Raw genomic sequence first — 20493 nt, 5'->3', positions numbered from 1 at the left:
ACCTTTGCACTTTTAGTCTCTTGATCTAGGTTGTTTGCAAGGAGCCAGGTGCTGATAAACTCTCCCCTCTTCCTCCCACTTCCCTCCCCTCCCCCTCCCCATCCCCTCTGGTCTGACTTTGTAGTCCAAAGTCCAGGCCTGTTGTCTTAGCCTCCTAAGTGCTAACAGTATGTGCCACCTTGCCCGGCTTTTAAGAAAAATAAGGTCCTTCAATGCAATTTTATAGATATCTCCATAAGTATTTCAGGATTTATTCTCAGGTTTATGGAAAATAAGTTACTTCCTCATAGGCTATACTGATGACCATAAATACAACCAATGTTCATCTATTAATTTTATATTCAGGAACGTGGTGAGCATTATGTCTGTCTGACTATAGATTCTCTTATACTGTCTCCACAAGTTGTCCGCAAATGAGAATTACTTTGTTTCTGTCAAAAATATTGCAGTTCTCCCCCTCCCCCGCCTCTTTTAAGAATTTAAATTTAATTAGTTTTAATTTAGTATGTTGCGGTAGTCTCACCCCCATAGTCTAGGCTGGCCTTGAACTCCTGACAGTCCTGCCTCCGGCTCCCAAGTGTTGTCTGAGTCACCATAACTAGCTCCTGTCCTTTCTTTATCACATTGCCTAGGATTCTTAATAGATAGCTGGCCAGCACTAGCTATCTTCTTCCAACTTTAAAGATTAGCGCATGGTTTCACCAGCTGAAAATAATTATTATGGGCTCCCCTCCCCACCCTTTGGAAACAAGATCTCAAAGCCTAGACCGTGCTGGCCTCCAGCTCACAGAGATCTATTTATCTCCCTCGGCCTCCTGAGAGCTGGGAGTTCTTGTGGGAAGCTATTTTGCATCATTGAACCTCGTTAACACATTGTTTCAGATCGACCTAGCCTTTTCCTTTGTCATACTGTTTTTGTGTTTTCAGTTTCAAGTTTATAGCGTCGTCATAAAATGAGTGGGTGGATAGTGGCCGGATTCAATTAGTTAACCATCCCTTCTCTCCCTCTGTCTCCCCACCCCACCCCGGAGTTAGCGTCCCATTGTATTGCCAAGGCTGATCCCAGACTGCTCAGCTCAAGTTACCGTGTCCTTCCTCTGCCCACTGAGTAGCGGCCACCGTGGCTAGCTGACTCATTTGTTTAATGGCTGTATATGCTGTCTGGGTTCCCACTTGGTTCAGCTTCAGACAGTTTGATTCTTATGAGAATTTCATTTCTCCCCCTAATGCTGTCACACAACATTAAATGGTTCCACCTAACTTTTCAGGGGCAGAAAGATCAGAAGTTTGAGTCCCGCTTAGAGTACATAGTAAAACCCTGTTTCCAAAACCAAACCACTGTGGCATGGCGGTAATGCCGCGATAGAGTGCTTTCCTACCGTGTGAGAGGCCCTAGGTTCCCTTCTGGTACTTCTATCAACATGTTGATTTGACTCAGCTTTGTCTCTAACGATAAGTTTTATTTATTTTACTTATTGGCAAATACTCGTCCTGTATTTATAGTGTGCTAGGCAGTCATCTAGGTACTTCCCAGGAACTCACCAAATGGGTACCTTCACCGTCATCTTCATCTGACACAGGGGGAAACTGAGGCACAGGGGAAATGCACTCATTTTCCCAACATCACACAGCAGTAGGTCACAGAGCTAGCTGCAGCTCAGGCCAGGCACTTTGTCTCCAGAGCCCTATAGTAGTTTTCCTGTTATATGGCCCTCTTTGTTATTAAAATTGCTTTTTGTGTTTGCTTTGATTTTTAATAACTTTTTAAATTTCCTTGATCAATCTTGCCAAAGCTTTGACAGTCTTTTCTTGTTTTTTTAAAATATTTATTTTATGAATACTTATAAGTGCTTGTATGTGTGTGTATGTATGTACGTGTGTATGTATGTGTATGTATATATGTGTATATGTATGTATGTGTATGTATATGTGTGTGTATATGTATGTATGTGTGTATGTATGTATGTGTGTATGTGTGTATTTGTATAAATATATGTATGTGTGTATGTATGTGTATGTATGTGTGTATATGTGTGTATGTATGTGTATGTGTGTATGTATGTGTATATATGTATGTATGAATGTATGTATGTATACCATATGCATGCATGCATGCATGTGCCCTCAGAAGAGGCTGCTTCATCTACTGGAGCTGGAGTCACGGGCTGAGCTACCACATGGGAGCTGGCGACTGAGCCTGGGTCCGTTGCCAGGGCAGTCGGTGCCCTTAACTGCTGAGCCATCTCTCCAGCCCCAATCATTGGGTTTTTGCAAAGAATCAATAGATGTGTTGATCTATTCCATCATATGTTTCCTATCTTGCTCTTCCTGCTTCTCCTTACCATCCCCTCTCTTTTGCTCTGTGAAGATGCTATGTTCTGCTTCTGCCTGGTTTAGTAAGAAATTCGTCTTCCTTCGGTCTTGTTAAGGCTATTCATTTTCCTCTAAATACTCCTTTAACTGCATCCTTCAGATTGTAATTTACAGTATTTTAGCTTGCATTCAGATGTGGCTTTAGATTTTCTAGGTTATTTGAAATGTAAGTTATATATCTTAAAAAGTTATAGTATGTGGGAGATACATTAATATCTTTTAGGCTGGGAGTGTGGCCCATCCCAGCCCTTTCAAGGTAGAAGCAGGAACAAGTTTATCCTCAGCTACACAGTGAGTCTGAGACCAGCCTGTGTTGCATGCAACTCAGTTTCAAAAAAAAGGCTGGTTAGATAGATGGTTTACTCGGTAGGTAAAGCCACTTGTCACCAAGCCTAACAACCTGATTCAATTCTGAGGATCTAAATGTAGAGGAGACAATCAATTCCAAACATACACACACACGCACGCATGCACGCACGCACATGCACACGCACTTGATCTTCCTGTGTTGTACTGACTAGTTTCCAAGTTCCCAGGCTCAACAGCCCCTTATGTAATTCTTAGACCCCAAGTGCTGCCATTGTAGTTGGGCACCAGCCATGTCCTGCTGTGACCAGAGAAAGTCATCTGGAGGGCATCAGTGCTGTGAAGACATGCTGAAACTCACAGCCCGGTGCATGGTCAGATTAGAACTACAGTCTGCTTGCCTATTGGCCTGTACCTTACGAAAGGTTCCTGTTTGTCCTGGTCTTCCCAGTGTTGTCTTTGGGGTTTGCTCACTGCTCGTGAAACACTCTCAACGCTGCTTGACTGATGCTGGTTTTTATACCCACTTCTGATGGGGTCCTGGCAGATTGGTGGTCATCCAAACAGATACCGCAGAGATCTCTGAGCTTCTGTTTTGAGCATCCTATGTGGATGTGCATGCTGGTTAGTTTTTTGTCAACTTGACACAAACCTAGAGTCAGTCATCTGGAAAGAGGGAACTTTAATCAAAGGATTGCCTCCATACAATGCATGCATGCATACATACATACACACACATATATATACACATACATACACACACATATATATATACACACATATACACATACATATATACAACATATATATACACACATACATATATATGCACATACATACATATATACACACATACATGCACACATGCATATATGCACACACACATACATACATACATATATACATATATACATACATACATATATACACATATAGGGATTGCATATATAGACTGGTTCTGGGCTGTATACAAAAACAAGCTGATCAAGCCACAGTCAAAAAGCTAGTGGGCAGCATTCCCTCCGTGGCCTCTGCTTATTTCCTGCCTTGGTTTCCCTTCATGTCGGACTGTAAGCTATACGGTTGGGGCATTTGTCACAGCCAAAGAAAGCAAAATAGGACAGTACTGTACCATCTTCAGGGTTCTGCCTCCTTCCGGGAAACAAACACAATCCTCGAACTTGTTAGACAAGTATTTGCCACTGAGTTCAGTCCTCAGCCCCACCGAGGAGGGGGCTTTAGAAATGCCCTTGCTCTGTCCTCTCAGGGTCTAGCACAGATAATGAGCCTCACTGCATTTTCTCGGAATTTTGGGGGTATTTCTGGACTTCTTTTCATGAATTCATGGTCTGCATTTACAGTGTTACTATATGCACTTAAATTTAAAAAAAAATACATTGCATTTATTCTGATTCTCCCACTTGGCATTTCCCACAGCAAACTAACCTCTTACCGTGACTGCTGTGCGGCCCTGGTCAGCTATTCCAGATGTTACGCCTTGTTTCTAAGTCTATTGAACAAATACCAGAAGAACCAGGTCAGTCACGCATGCCTTTGTTTGGTGTCCTCGATGTCTGTGCACTGGTGTACTCGTAGAAGCCAACATTGGGCGAGTTCATCTGTATTAGTTCCTACTAGAAGCTTCCTTCCGACTGTGGTATGACGGCCCCAGAAGGCAGTGGATACCTGCAAGGATTGAATAGAATAATCCAAGGCAGAAACAGCCTCCATAAAATAAGGTCGTTATGGGAGGTTCCCGACCTAGCGGGTAGACTGCAGGATTTCTGCTCTTCTTGGGGATTTACAGATTGCCTACGGGAGTTGTCCTGGGGTGGGCATGAAGTACACTGGTTATTTCAGTAGAAGCCGCCCACCAACACTACCACTGGACTTCACCCCGGGTTTATGGTCAGATGGGCAGAGAGAGGCCCATCTATCTGCGCTTTAACAAGAACCATGGGGATTTAATGCAGGCGAAAGCTTGAGATCAGTCTACATGAGAGGTACCTTGAAGATTCTTTTAGCCTTTGAATTCACTAATTCTTTGATCATGCTGAATTTTAGAATATGGAATTTCAAGTTAAAGTGTTTGAAGAATTATCTGTCTACTATCATCTATGTATGTATGTATGTATGTATGTATGTATGTATGTAGTGTGTATGTATGTATTTGTCTATCTGTAAGATATATGTGTGCCTAAGTGTCTGTCTGTGTACCACACGCAGGCAGGGACCCCAGAGGTATCGGATCCCCTGGAATTGGAGTTACAGACTGTTGTGAGCTGCCTGATGTGGGTCCTGGGAACTGAACCCAGTTCCTCTGAAAGAGCAGCCAGTGTTCCTAACTGCTGAGCCACCCCTCCCGCCCTCAGGATAAAGTATTTATGGAACAACATAGCTTCAATCAGGAAAAAATGTGTAATATGTTGTTTACATTGTAAAATTGCATATACATATATATATATTTATCACACACGCATGTGCACACACATGCCTGTGTGGGTGCATATGTGTGGAGACAAGAGGACAACTGTATCAGTTGGTTCTCTCTTTCTACCCCATGGGACCCAGAGATTGATGTCAGATCAGGTTTGGCAGTTTGAATGGAACTGAATCTAATTTTTCTAGCCAGGTAATTCTGTTGAAAATGTCTACATGTGTCAGCTTACATTATTTTAGCTTTGTATTGTTGTTCTTTTAGTGGTAGAGAAATTTCTGTCATTGCCTTACCTTAGCAAGGTAAGACCTTGCTAAAAGTTCTGGTAACTCACATTAAAAGCTGACCTACACGTTTTTTTACTTTATCTGTGTGTATGCACACATAGGAGAGCAATGGGGTGAAAGTTAAGAGACAGGAAACCAAGGGCAGAGTCAGACAAAGCCTTGCTGAGTAGCCCAGGCTGGCCTAGACCTCCATATGTAATCCAGGCTGACCTGTCCGTGAGGCCCTCCTGCCTCAGCTCCCCAAGTGTGTATCATCAGACACAGCACTGCGTTTGAATCTTCCTCTGAGTATTCAGGCCACAGAGGCCTCCACACAAGCGCTCTGTGTTTTCTGTACACTACATCCTTTAAAATTCGAGACTTCCTCGTGTCAGACGTACACGAACTTGCTTAATCTACTTTAAGGTGCTAAACAATGCTGTTCACTTGTCCGTCAAGCATTGCCTAACTTAGGTTTTGCAAACTAAACTTTATCCTTGTAATCTAACTATAATCTTTGGACAGTGAATTGACCCAAGGATAAACCTTGCTATCTTGGCTATTTTTTTTTTCATTTGCCTTTGCGGGGAGGGACTGTGTTTTGGGGGGAGTGAGAGGTGTGCCCCCATGCATGTGGAGGTCAGAGGTCAGTGTTGGGTGCCGTCCATCTTACATTTCAAGGCAGAGCTCACTGATTGGCCGGGCTGGTTGCCAGCAGGACACCACCCCACCTGTCCGGTGCAGGGATGACTAGTGAGTCACCTCATGCAACTGTTTGTGGGGTGCTGGGGACCTGAACTCAGGTCCTCATTCTTACACAGAAGCCTCTTATCTACCGTCTAAGGCCCAGAAGTTTCCTTTTTAAGAGAAAGGACCTGGGGAGATGGCTCAAAGAGAAAATGCTAGTTGCGCAAGCACCAGACCTGGATTTGACTCTCTAGCACCTACACAGAAGCCAGTGTGCGTGGTAGCCCCCTGCAGTTCCAGGACCTGGGAGGCACAGACAAGGAACGCCTGGGGCAAATCTGGTTACGGAATTAGAATTGGTAGCCTCTGGGCTCAAGTGAGAGAGCCAGTCTCAGTATCTAAGTTGGAGAGTGACTGGGGAAGATGCTGGATGTTTCCTCTGGTCAAGTACATCTGCGCACACTTGTAAACATGATAAACACCACACGCACATACTCATGAATATCACATACATCACACACAAACATCACACACACCACACACAAACATCATACGTACACACACACACATCACACACATACTCACAAACATCACACACCACACACAAACATCATACACCACACACAAACACACATCACACACACACATACTCACACAAACATCACACACCACACACAAACATCATACGTACACACACACACCACACACCACACACACACCACAAACACACATCACACACACATACACAAACATCACATACACCACACACAAACATCATATACTACACACACACACACACACACACCACACACACACACCACACACACACACACACACACACACACACACACCACAAACATACATCACACACACATACACAAACATCATATACACCACACACAAACATCATATACTACACACACACACACACACACACACCACACACCACACACACACCACAAACACACATCACACACACATACACAAACATCACATACACCATACACAAACATCATATACTACACACACACACACACACACACCACACACCACACACATCAGCACATTTATAGCGATGTATGTGTGAGCCTACTAATACATATAAAATAAATAAATATAAAAAGGAAGTTTAAGTTTTTCCTAGTACTCCTTATCGTGTCTTCTACTTAACTATTGCAATGTCATAATTTTGAGCTATCTCCCCCCCCCCCGTAAGAAAAATACTTCCCAGCCCCACTATTTGAGAAGAGCGGGAGAGAGGTCAGGCTGCGAGGAAGTGATTAAGTAGCGCAGATACTTCCTCAAGTCATTAGCCAAAGCTCCCGTAAGTCCTGACAGTCTTTTGCTGGTGGTCCCAATGCTACCATTGATGCAGCCGCCTCCGCCACTGCAGCGAGCTCCCCGGGGACACAGGCCTGACGTGGGGTGACTGATCCTCACACTGGAGACTTTTGATATGGAGAGAATGAGTCTGGAGTCCGTGAACTGTTAAAAGATATATTTTTCCTAATATTCAAGTGTCTTCCTTAAATAGTTACTGCTCTCTTCCTGGTTTGGAGGAGGACACGTTATTAAGTCTCCTCCTTTCTTTCCATACTGGTGGGTTGCCATAAAACCGGCAGAGCGGAAAGGATAGATTTAAAATCACCTCAGATCAGCACAGGCCCAAGGAAACAGCCCACACCAAATTCCCACCCCTTCTCCGATACAGAAAGCCCGTTTCTAGAGCTTGTACGCCCTACCCTAACGGGCTTTGCAGGAGTTAGAAGTTTGTGCCTCTGAGTTTGACCTGGATATGGAGGTTTAGAACAGATCTTCAGAGTGTGTCCCCGCCAGCGGGGACCCAGTTATTCAGGGTCCCGAAGAGGCTTTCTACCTGTGGGCCAAAATGGGGGTGAAGAGAAGAAGGAGACCAAGCAAGATTCTGTTGTCAAGGTCTCGTTTATTGGGATGAACATTGCAGCTTTTAAGGCTTTCAGGTAGGGGGTGTGACCTTTGTGAAATATGAAGGAGGGGGAGATGAGGGTATAGGCAGTGATAGCTGAGGCAAAGAAGTCAGGCGATGAGGTCAGGTGGTGGAGACACTGGGTGTAGACTGAGGAGATAACTGGTATCTGCTCGAGCTGAGGCATCCCTTGAATGTTATACTCCTGTGCCGTAAATTCATGGGAGAGGCTTTATCCAACAATCTTAAGACTTATGGCAGTCATCTTAGGGGTGAATATCTGTGGCCAAACAGCCCAGAGTCACCTAGTCACTTTGAGCCAAGCAGTTCAAAAAGCGGCTAGGCCCAAATCCAATATGGCTCCGTGCAAGAGTGGAACTCAGCCCCGCGGAAGCTTGAGGAAAATTACTCCTGCCCCAGCTGTGCGAACTGTCTCTGCGAGATTAGCTTGGCAGAAATATAGTTGAAAGCTTTGCAGTCTCTCAGTGTACATCCCTAACTGCAAGGGCTTAGGTCTGGAGTGCCTCCGCTCAGGGAGGTTTTGTTTATGTCTAAGTCCCATCCGTCCACCCCGCCTCACCCCAAGCCAGGAGGAGGGGTGTGTTTCCAAAGAGTTTACCTAGTCACCCTTCAGAGAGCACCAGAAACACAGGTCTCATATTCCAACTCTTGTCTCACTCAGAAGCTCAGCAGAGCCCACCTGGTTAGGATTTGCATAGGAGACCCTCATTTCTTTGTATGGGTCCCAGATGAGTCTAGGTTCTGATTAAAACCACGACTTAGGGACACAGTTTTGACCTCCATCGTGACGGAACACCTCCATAACAAACTTAAAAGAAAGACCAGATAACTGAACGAGAGATACAAAGTGCAATGTGGTTGGGAAGATGACGTCTCTCACAGGCCATCGGTCGTCCTTGTTACGTACGTCAAAAGCTATGACAGTACAAAGGAGCAAGAGAACAGACCCAGGCTAGAAAGCGGGGTCTGGCGGCTCTGGCTGGACCGTAGGCTGTTGTACTCAGCTGTAGGAGGCTGAGGCAGGACGTCTGAAGGTTTAAGGCCTGCCCGTACCACAGAGCACATGCAACTTAGTGAGAGAGACGCTATCTCAATAAAGTGCTTCAAAGAAGCCTGGGATGGACAGGGCCAAGTGGTGGGGCCCTCGACTGCTGTGAAATCCCCTGGTTCAGTCCCCAGCAGCAGAAATCAAATGCAGTAAAACCTGTGGGAGAACCCTGCATCGCGCCCTGAAGTTTTATTATTTTTGTACAGTATTTCCGTCTCCTGCTGATTACATACATTTGTAAACATTCCTTTTTCTGGTTTATTCGTAAAACTTAAAAGCTTCTTGAGCTCATATTACTACGTTTTGAGAAAATCACGCCCTCACACGCCCTGTGTCTACTTAGAAAACACCATGACCAAAAGCAACTTGGGGAGGAAAGGGTTTATTTCTCTCACAGTCCCATAGAACAGTTCCTCACCAAAAGCTACGTGGGCAGGAACCCACCCATGGAGGGGCGCTGCTTACCGACTTGCTCCCATACCTTCCCCAGCCTGCTTTCTTGTAGAACCCAGGATCAGAAGTCCAAAGACGGCACCACACAAAATAGGCTGGGCCTTCCCCCGTCAATCGCTAGTTAAGAAAATTCTGCACGGCTGGGTCTTATGGAGGTTTTCTCAACTAAGGTTCCCCCTCTCAGAGAACTCTAGCGTGCGTCAAGTTGACGTAAGACCGGCCAGCACACCCCACTTTGACATTTGCTGTCCTTTTTGCTAAAAATCGTCCTTTAAAAACTGCTGTTCGCTCCGCCCCCTGCACACTTGAGAAAGCCAGTGAACGGGTTATGTGTGCATCCACAGTAATTATGGAGGTTAATTGGAATGCCAAAAGTCTTCCCTCCGTGTGAGACAGTTAGCGGTCCAAATACTCCTCCTGCATGGCGTGGCCTCTTTAAAATTAGTTATTATACTAGGAACATTTAGGAGTTCATCTGAGCCAGGCATGGTAGCTCGTGTCTTTTCTCAAGGAGGCAGAGCCAGGAGGATCTCTGAGTTTGATGCTAGCCTGGTCTAGAGCTCCAGGACAGCCAGGGCCACGCAAGAGAAACTGTGTCTAAACCCTGTCTTGAAAAACAAAGCAAAACAAAATAAAACGAAACAGAAAAATTTAATCTGGCAGAATCCAAATTTGTGAACGCATTAAATTAAAAAAAGGGTTTCTCCGAAATTCCAAACAACAGTCTTCATTACCTACAAGATTGTGTGCATCTCAAACATGTACTTAAACCGCTCATCACTGCACATTTATTGATCCAGCAAAATTTGAAGCTATCATGCATATAGAAAATCATGTTGAGGGGCTGGAGAGCTGGCCAGTGACTCAGAGCACTGCGCTCTTGCAGAGAACCTGGCTGTGTGTCCAGCACTCCCACGGCAGCCACAAACATCCGTAACGCCAGTCCCAGGGTCGATGCCCTCTTCCACCCTCTGCCGGCACCAGGCACACGAGTGGCACACAGACATGCACACAGTCCAAACACTCATACACGCAAAACAACGATAACTCTAAAAATTAATATTGAACAAAACGAAGGACGGGACCACCCGTCTGGGTCTGGGGGAGTAATCAGAGACACAGCCAAAGGTTCTGGGTTCAGTTCCTAGTGTCAGAGCCTTCTTGTCTGTGTCTGTGTGCCTCTCCTTGTCTACATATCCGCACCTGACTGGAGCCCGGAGTGTATTCTCTGTGACACACGTGCAGTTCTCTAATCCTCGGAAGCTGCTCTGAGAGCCCACTATGTTCTCTCAGCAACATGGGGACACGTCACCCCTCGCTTCTGAGTACAACCTGACTCGCTGGCCATGTTAAATCAGTCTCTCTTCTTCCTTCCTTGGCCATGTGCTCTTACTATGTAGCCTAGGCTATCATGGAACCCAGCAGGCCGGCACCAACCCGTACTCTCCGTGCTGGGCTTTCCAGCGTGAGCCTGTTGTGAAACAGACACCTCTAGCCCTAGCTCTCTGAGGAAGCTGAGGCAGGAGGATCACGAGCTAGGCGATAGCCTGGGCTACGAAGTGAGCCCCAAACAAACAAGATGAAACAAGCCTCATACTGACAGATGTCACCGACACCCCCCCCCGCCCCCCACGCACACACAAAGCGATCTTATCAGGGCGCAGGGCGCTGCACAGGAAGCTGCGGCCAGTCACTTCCACAGCACCCTGAGGGGGAAATCCTGTCCCGGGGCTCACTGCTGATGGGAGATGTGAAATATCTCTTCCCCATCTGCTGTTGTTTTTGTTAAAGGGGGAAAAAAGGCAAACTACAGGAGGCAGTACCCAAAGCGAGCGTCCGACCTATCACTGCTCTCACGGCTGTTAAGAGCAACGTTAGCATTTAGAACAGGCCTTTCCGAGTGTGCTGAAAGGTAGAGAGGGGGTGGGTGGCCTTCGCTTCTAATACTGCACACCTGCAATGTGAGAACGGCCCAGTAGGAATGTGGATTCGTGCGTTTTTGCAAAGCCACACAGTAAAAATAGACAGGAGAGGCGTCTCCGTTTAATCCCAGGGTCCAACGCTTGCCTTATCGTTGGAATGAATCTCTTGGGAAGCTTGGGAAATGCAGGTCGCTGGGCCTCACCCTGGGTGGTTCTGGTTGAGTTCTGGGGTGGGACCCAAGAGCCCATTTCTAAGAAACTCCTGCCCAAGCAGCAGCTTGGAGAACCTGTAGCACAGAGTGTTGAGGTGGTTCCCTAAGACACATCCTTCAGTGTGCACGAAGTGACTTTTAGATGAACCTCCAGAGGTCTCAGGGGCTCGCTCAGGTCATCCTGATGTAGGGCGAGCATGTCAAAGGAGGACGCAAGTGGCGAGACCAGCCAAATGTGCTTCTCCAGTAAAACGTGGGGCTGTCTCGTTTGCCTTCACGTGGGCAGCAAACAGTTTCTGACCTGGTTACGCTCTGTCTCTGTCTCTGTCTCTGTCCCTGTCTCTATCTGTCTGTCTCTGTCTCTGTCTGTCTCTCTGTCTCTGTCTCTGTCCCTGTCTCTGTCTCTATCTGTCTCTCTGTCTCTGTCTCTGTCCCTGTCTCTGTCTCTATCTGTCTGTCTGTCTCTGTCTCTATCTGTCTGTCTCTGTCTGTCTCTATTTCTATCTGTCTGTCTGTCTCTCTCTGTGTATGTGTGTGTGTGGTGTGTGTGTGTGTGTGTGTGTGTGTGTGTGTGTGTGTGTGTGTGTGCGCGCGCACATAAGCATGTGCCCGTGGAGGGGGGTTACATTAAACAAGTGCTCTCCCACAAAGCTCTCCCAGCTACAGAGACAGTTTCTTAGGGAAAACAAGATGTTACGTTATGTTGTGTTAGACTCTTCTCCCAATTTTCTCTGCCAGACTTTTGTCAAAACAAGTTGTCCTGAGACCAGCTGCCACCCTTGGCAGGCATGCAGCACCAATCAGAGTAGCCCATGAGGGAGGAATGAGGTGGGGCCCTTGAGACCCTCGGAACAACCCGCCCAGGGGAGGTCTCAGTTAGCTAGACAAGCCCCCGGGTGTTGATTTGTTACGTGAGACAAGCACCGTTTTGTCATTAAAACAATTCCTGTAGATTCTTCCCTCTGAAAGAGCACAGACGTGTGTCTGCACCCACCTCTGAACTTCCTAAGTTTGCGGCAGACATGTTTGAGAGTTGCTGTGTTATTTCTGTTGACAACACATCTTACTCCCAGCTCTGGGTGAAGTGAGCTAAGTCTGCGTGTGGTATTTCTCTGGGGGCGGGGGTGGGGCTCTCATTCAACCAGCTCGACAGAAGCTCTCCCCTCAGCTTTCAGAACAGACAGGGGCAACAAGCACTCCTCAACTTATGTCTATGTAAATTAACTTGCCCAAGTGCTAAGACAATCTGTAGCTGGGGTCTCAATGGGCACAAAATGGAGACAGCAAACAGTCACCGTCAGCCTGGTCCAAAGGCACGGTTTCCAGTTAGGTAAGAATTCCTATCAAGATCCAATTAGATGATAGGTTTAAGAAGCAGGCACATATTGTCTGCTTTATGGTGTAAATTGCATTTGTGCAAACAGATGGGCTTCGTAAGGGAGAAGGAGCGGTGCGTGGTGCTAAAGCAGGGCTAGCTTCTGAGGTGCCTCTGATGTCAGCGCTGCTACATTTAGAAGCTCATCAAAATACGTGTGGGTTTGAAGTTTGGAAGAACATGAAGGGATTTCCCCCATTTCTTCTGTAAATATCTACCGGGCAAGAACTCTGGTACAAAACGCCTGAAATAAGACTTATGTAAGGGGCAGTCTTTCACAAAGGTCACACGGTGTTCACAGAGAACAAACCTTATCTACACTAGCAGTTGCCACCATGGCCCCACCACCTCTGCGGCTCTTTCCACCTCCGGGCAGGGCAAATTTCTTCCTTTCTTCTTCTCTAAACATAAGTGCTAGGTGCGGGATCACAGGCAAAGCTCTGCAAGCAGGGTCTGGAATCACCAGTCTGGCCCTCGCCTGTGCTGTATTTTTAAAGTCCGCCTCTCGTTCCATGTAAACCTGGAGGGTAAGCGGTCCCTCCAGCCTGGCTTGCAGCTCGTGCTGTGATTTGGACAGCTCCGACCAACATCCCTTTGCAGGAAGAGGGACCTGGAGTGACTGGAGATGGGGGCTGAAAGTCCAGCGTCCCACCCGTCCCCACGTTTCTACCTTGGGCCAGGCATTCAGCTGCCCAGAGATAACCCACCCTCCCTTCCTCACATCCTCTTAGCAGCTGCAGTGGATTGGTTAGGAAGAGCCCTCCACCCCCTTCCCCTGGTGTCTTTGTGTGTCAACTTGCCTCCACTGGCTCTCTGCCTCCTCCCTGGCAGGAGTGAGCCCTTTGGCTGCCTTCCCAGGTCTCTCTGCAGGCACATTCCCAGCGGTGCTGGGAGAGCGAGAGAGAGCTTGGCTGAGCTCTCTCCTTGTTCAGCCTTGCCCTGGTTCTGCACCCCTGACCGGGCAGGCACAGTGGGCCCGAGTCTGCTCATTCTTTCCAGCTCCCACTGTTTTTGTCCTCGCAGAACCGGCTCTTCCCCTCCTCCACCTCCCCGGCACAGAACCCAAATGCCCTCATGTCTGTGGCTTAGAAAGGAACCCAGCACAGTGAAGGTCTAACTGTTGCCCTGGGGTTTTTGAGTGGCTGCCACATTCAGAGGCCTGGGGTGTGGGTGCTCAGTAAACAATGGCCGATAGGGCGGGCAGGCGGGCATCTCTACCTTCAGAATAGTTTGCTTAGACCCTTGGTTTTGAGTCTGTGGTCTCTCAGATTGGTCTGATACACACACACACACACACACACACACATACACACACAACACACACACACATACACACACAACACACACACACACACAAACATACACACACACACACAACACACATACACAAACACACAAAAACACACACACACACACACACACACACAACACCACACACACACACACAAACACACACACATACACACACCCACAAACACAACATACACACACAAACACGCACATAAACACACACATAAAAACACACACACATACACATACACATACACATACACATACACACAAACACACACAAACACACACATACACACACACACACACACACACACACACACACACACATACACACACACATACACACACACACACACACACACATACATACACACACACGCAAACACTCACACATACACACACAAACAACACACACACACACAAACAACACACATATACATACACACAAATACACACACATACATACACACACACAAACACACACACTAGCACACACATACACACAAACACACACACACATACACACACAAACACACACATATTCACACACACACACGAGTCTCAGGCCAATTATCAACCCTTCTCCAGTGCCTATAGGTAAGGCATCGTTTGCCCAGGAGCCTGCCGCTTGTCTGTGGTGATATACATCTATTCTTCAGAACCTGCAGTTAGGTTTTATTTAAAGGTGAAAAGTCGGATAAATAAAGCAAACTGGAGATCCTGACTCAACTCAGGCATTTTTTTTAGCCAATGTTTAAAACAGGGCTTTTTGATTAAGGACATGGGAAAGTTAAATTTCCAACTCATTTATACCCCCTTTAACTAAATTCTCGAAGGTCTTTCTAAAGGCTCTCCTAGGCGGGGGAGGAGTTCTAAGTATGATGAGTCTGTGGAACATAGTCTATTCCTTCTGTGACAGCTTGACATCAGTCCTTCGCCTGTGGTCAGCATCGTGTACGGGAACTATTTTAGGGCGCCGTGGGGAGGGGGTGAGAGTCATGAGCTCGCTCTGGCTGCCTGTGGGTGGGGAGCGTTGTGAGGTAAGGCACCATCAGTCACACAGGGCAGATGGCTGAATTGGATGCTCCTTCAGGGTGAGGGAACAGGCAGTAGATGCTTTTGAGCTGAGAGGAATGTTCTGCTCCCAAGGGGAAGAGGTTCCAAGTCTCCCCCTGCAGTGCACACACAGGCCACCAGGGGCGCCTTTCACAAGGGAAGGAAGGCAACCGGTTTGAGAGGTGGGTGAAGGGTCAAAGAGGCCTGGTGAGTGCCTTTAATCCCAGTGCTCAGAAGGCAGAAGCAGGCAGACCTCTGTGAGTTTGCGGCCAGCCAGTCTATATAGCGAGTTCCAGGACAGCCAGGGCTATGTGGAGAGATCCTGTCTTACACCCCCTCCCCCTAAAAACTGCCTCAGGGCTGGAGCGTTGGGGGCTGAGGGCAGTTGGGAATGAGGTATTGGAGTGCATCAGCTTACTCGGACATCCTTATTCAGGCCCTGCTTGTCCCTCACAGTGCAATCTCCGGATGCCTCAGTTTCCACACTTCAGAATAGGAGTTGGCTTTAGGCCAGAATCTCTCAGAAGCTCCCGTGGTAGCTAACCCTGCTGCTGATGCCACTGGAGCTGGTCACAGCCATTCTCTATAGCAGTGTCCTCTTCTGTGTCCTACCATAGTTAAAGACTTTTTTTTTCAACTTGTGGGGCCCATCATGTCTAAGCAAAGTGCACGTCCTTTAGGGCACACCATGCTGACAGGAGGAACATGCCCGGCACGCTGGAGGAAGGTCAGGCTGTTTGTCTATGTTCTGGTTGACTGTCGCTGCTGGTAATTCTATTTCCAGCCAAATTAGAAGGTCCGTATGAACTGGTTATTCTAGACTGCCTTCTCAGGGATACTGAAAGCCTTTTCGTTTTGTTATTTCAAAAGCGTGTAATTGCGGTGTGGATGTGCACCACTGTGTTGGTTTAAAAAATACTGTGAAAGTGGAGTGCTGTTCTCGGGGACCGGGGAAGATTGAGAGGTGGAGAGCTGTGCACTGAAGGAACTATTTCTGTTTTGAGATTGTGGGCCTGTGAACCTGATAAGTCGTCATCTGTGGCATACTCTGTTGTTTTTCCAGATAAGGCCTCACTTGTAGTTTTGGCTGTCCTGGAACTCACTACGTAGAACAGGCTGGCCTCGAACTTAGAGATCCTCAGAGATCCCTGGTCCCAAGTGCTGGGATGATAGGACTTTCTCGGCATACTCTCTGTAAGTGTTTTTGGGATCTGCTTTGTTAGCTAAGGGATACTTTGTATACTTCAGATGGGTTGGTCTGGGCAGCGTCTGATTTGGGGGTGGGGGAGACTCTTCGGGGCAGGAGTGAGAACCCAGGCCACTTAAAATGAGGCCATGGTCTCACAGAGGCCCTTGTCCGGCTTCCAGTCTCAGGACTGTAGCTGAGCCAGGCACGCGCAGGTGCAGGAACAGCCTTCCACGAGACTGCTCGTGTCCTGGCCTCTTTTGTGCTCCTGGCTCCCTGGAAAACATATTTGCAAGAGGTAGGAAGAAAAGACATCTCCGACAAAGGACAGAAACAGTGAGGGCAGCAGGTGGTGCGGGCCGGGTGCTGCAAACAGCACAATCTGTCATCCCCGTTTGTTGATGTCGAATGCCACACTTCAGTTGGCACCGCTGCTGCCAGGAGCCGCCCCCTCCCTTCTCCATCCGGCAGGCAGAGAGGCATTGTGACAGTGTTAACCCTTCCTTCCCCACAGCCACTCCGAACTGAATCATCTTTGTCACACCACGACCCACGTAGACGTCAGAACCAAAGATGTTTAGACGTGTCAAGGACCCGGGGCGAGTTTTAGAAAAAGTAGCACTCGGTCCGTCCAGATGAACTCACAGGCTCCGGGTTAAACGTTCCTGGTAGCTGAACAGCGATGGGTAGAGGAGGTGCCCGGGCCGGAGGAACCTAGGAAGAGGGGAAGGAAAAGAGAAATAACCCACTGAGGAGTAAATGAGTTGGTCCTGACAAGACTTAGCTGTCTGTTAGGTGCCTCAGACAACATTTTAGATCATTTACGGTGTCTTCGCTGTCTCTTTTCACGTTTCCTCATGGGGACGGGAGACCCCCGTTGCCGTAGATATTAAAAAAAAATCCACCATTTCACACCATTGCTGGCACCGGCGGGCCACCTGGCATCTGCCGGGTATTTTCATTTTAATCAGCAAAAATGACTCGTTAAGTTCCCAATTTCCATCCCACGTTGCCGCCAGCTACTCTCCGGGCCCTGCGGCCATCTTGCCATCTATCTAGCTCCCAAGGCCGGTCCTTGCCACGCCAGTTCCACACAGAGACCGCCTATCTCTCTTGCCGCAGACTCTGCTCTCATCCCCAGCGACCGCCCCCTGTGGTTCTAGTCACAACTCCCAGTAACCTGTTTAAGATCAAAACTCAGTAAGCTTATCATTTATTAATCAGGTTTATATCAGTAAGTTCTCACTCCACAAAACATCCGCTCAATAAACTCAGAGCCAATTGATATAGATATAACTGCCCACCTCAGTAAGACAAATTATCCTATAAAATTCCATCCCTTATAAAATATTCATAGCTATCTGTGGCCCTTTAAGGCCACACAGATCTGGGTTCGTCCTTCTCTGCCTCCACCTTGGTTCTCCTTGCTCCAAAACTCTGTGCCCACCTTACTTTTTCACTGCCCAATCACAGGCCTTGCCTTACCTTGTGCCCGCCCTCACTTGCACGTAGACAACAGCCCACATTTCACCCTTTCTGTCCAATTAAAAAGGAACTTTTCTCTCAAGTGTAAGCTGAGCCCAGCTATCAGGGAACACCACTAACACGGCTGGTGTGGAAGGAGTCGGAGCTCGGTCCGGGGTGAGATGCCAAGACAGCTTTGCTCAGGTGGCAAAAATGGAAGTCTTCAAGTTTAGGGACTTGGTTCGTGTGTGTCTAAGAAGCCTTGTGGGAAGGTTAGTTCTGTTGTTGTTTTGTCAACTTGACACAAGCCAGGGGCGACCGGCAAGAGAGAACCTCGGTTGGGGAAATGTCTCCATTAGATTGGGCTGCAAGCAAACCTGTGGGCCTTTTTTCTCAATTGATGATTGGCGTGGGACGGCCCAGCCCACTGTGGGTGGAGCCACTCGGGCTGGTGTTCCTGGGAGGTCTGAGAAAGGTGGCTGAACGTTAGCCTGAGAGCCAGCCAGTGAGCAGCACCCCTCCGGGCCTCTGCTTCAGTTCCTGCCTCCGGGTTCCTGCCCTGACTGCCCTCACCGATAGACCTCGATGTGGAAGTGTAAGCCAAACAAACACTTTCTTTCCCAAGTCCCTTTTGGTCATTGGTTATCAGAGCACACAGGGGCCTTCCTAGAACACTTTGGACCCCTGAAGCATATCTGAAGGTCCATGTGTTTGTTGCTTAAGCTACTGCTACGGTCAGTACTGATCTTTACAGAAACAGAGCTCGTGCAGCAGCAGTCAGAAGGCAAATCAATGTTTGCATAAATCCTGTCACAGTCATTGGCTTGGAAAACAGAAAGCAGAATTTTCTGTCAAGGAACTGAGTTCTTGGAAATCCTGATCTTTCTATTGCACCTGGTCCGGATGCTGGAGCTCTGTCTGCTCGGTTCCTTACTCTGAGAGCCCAGGGAGCGCCTTTCTGAATTGGGAATTGCTGGAGGGAACTGTGCAGTGGGATCCGTGTTTCTTGGTGAAATTCCATTTTTAGCGGCCATCCTCAGGCCTGTCCATGAAGGGGGGCGCACAGCCCGTGTTCCATGCAGGAGTGCACACAGCCCGTGTTCCGTGGCATCTCAAGGTTCACCTCAAGTTTGCGTCTGATGATTCTGCTACTCACTGCATCCTCTTCCCCATCCCTTCCTTACTCTTTTTTCTTCTAAAAAACTTGATTAATTTAGTGTGTGTGTGTGTGTGTGTGTGTGTGTGTGTGTGTGTGTGTGTGTGTGTGTGTGTGTGTGTACAGGCACACCATGGCACACATGTGGAGGTCAGAAGCTAACTTTGGGAGAGCCTTGAGCCCTGAGCCATCTCACCTGCATGCCTCTCTCTCATTTTTTTTCTTTTTTCTCATTTCCTCCCTCCTTCCTTCCTTTTTCTGTCCCCTCTCCATCTCTCCCTCTTTTCTTTCTCTTTCCCTCCCTTTCTTTCTTCTCTCTACTTCTTTCCTCTTCCTTTTCCTTCCTTCCTCTGTCTCTTTTCCTTCTTTCCTTGCTTCCTTGCTTTCTTTCTTCCTTCCTTCCTTCCTTCTTCCTTCCTTCCTTCCTTCCTTCCTTCCTTCCTTCCTGTCTTACTGTGTTTCATAGGCTGGCTTCGAACTCACAGTCCTTGTGAAGCTGGGGTTCAGGTATACACCTAAGCCTACCCCCAGCTTTGAGCAGCCTTTTCCCCTGCAATCCTCTGAATCTGTAAGTCTGTCCCACGGTTCAGCGCAGTGTGTGCTCTGACTGTACGGTGCCTGTGTCTCATTTACTCTCATGACAGTCCCCAGGGGTCCCTGTGTCTCCCTGAGACTCTAGCTGGAATCCTTCTCCTTGGCTGTCTTGCTCTTTGCAAGGAGTTCCCCCTCATAATTAGCTGCGAGGTAGCTGGCGAGCCGTTCAGAACACTGTCATCCTGGTCTCCGTGAACACCCCCGTGATGCCCATCTAAGCCTTAGCTGAGAGTGATCGCTTTCTTTCCAGGGGTGGAGCAGAGGGAGGCTCTCCTGATTGGATGACCGCTGAGTGCCGAGAGTTGAGCTGTCTCGGAAAACAGCCCTCCACCCCTGCCACAGTCCTCAGGCTCCAGTCCTCGCCACAGTGTGGGGCTCTGCCCTTCTTCACGATGACAAGTGGTTCACAGCTGCACCACCAGCCCGCTGCTGTGCTGCCAGTGTCAGGGACGTTCCTTCAAGAACAAGCAGGAACAAGTTGACACTAGCAGATTCATCTCTGAGGAATCGAAAGGGTGTCCTTTGCCTTCAATCTTGCTTTGACTCCTTGCCACACCCAACCCGCTGCCCTGGGCCTCAGGATCCCACCTGGTTCTCTGTGCCTTATCTAAAACGTGCCCAGCCTTTGGCCCTGCCCATGTCCTTAAGGCTGATGTGATATTAATCTGACCAGCAAAGCTAGAATGGTGGAAATCTCCT

At 47.9% G+C, this 20493-nt stretch overlaps 1 protein-coding gene across 1 annotated transcript in view; it reads left to right on the top strand.

Annotated features, from left to right (window-relative positions):
* The window catches only part of Armc2 (armadillo repeat containing 2), a 98904-nt gene that overhangs the window by 62095 nt on the left and 16316 nt on the right, over positions 1–20493 (top strand). The window contains exon 11 of the mRNA XM_032888994.1: positions 4117–4216. Within this exon, the coding sequence (XP_032744885.1) occupies positions 4117–4216 (100 nt within the window). The remainder of the gene's footprint in view (positions 1–4116; positions 4217–20493) is intronic.

This window comes from Rattus rattus, chromosome 18, assembly GCF_011064425.1.
Source record: "Rattus rattus isolate New Zealand chromosome 18, Rrattus_CSIRO_v1, whole genome shotgun sequence".
Taxonomy (NCBI): domain Eukaryota; kingdom Metazoa; phylum Chordata; class Mammalia; order Rodentia; family Muridae; genus Rattus; species Rattus rattus.
This window is presented reverse-complemented; position numbering and strand designations above follow the sequence as displayed.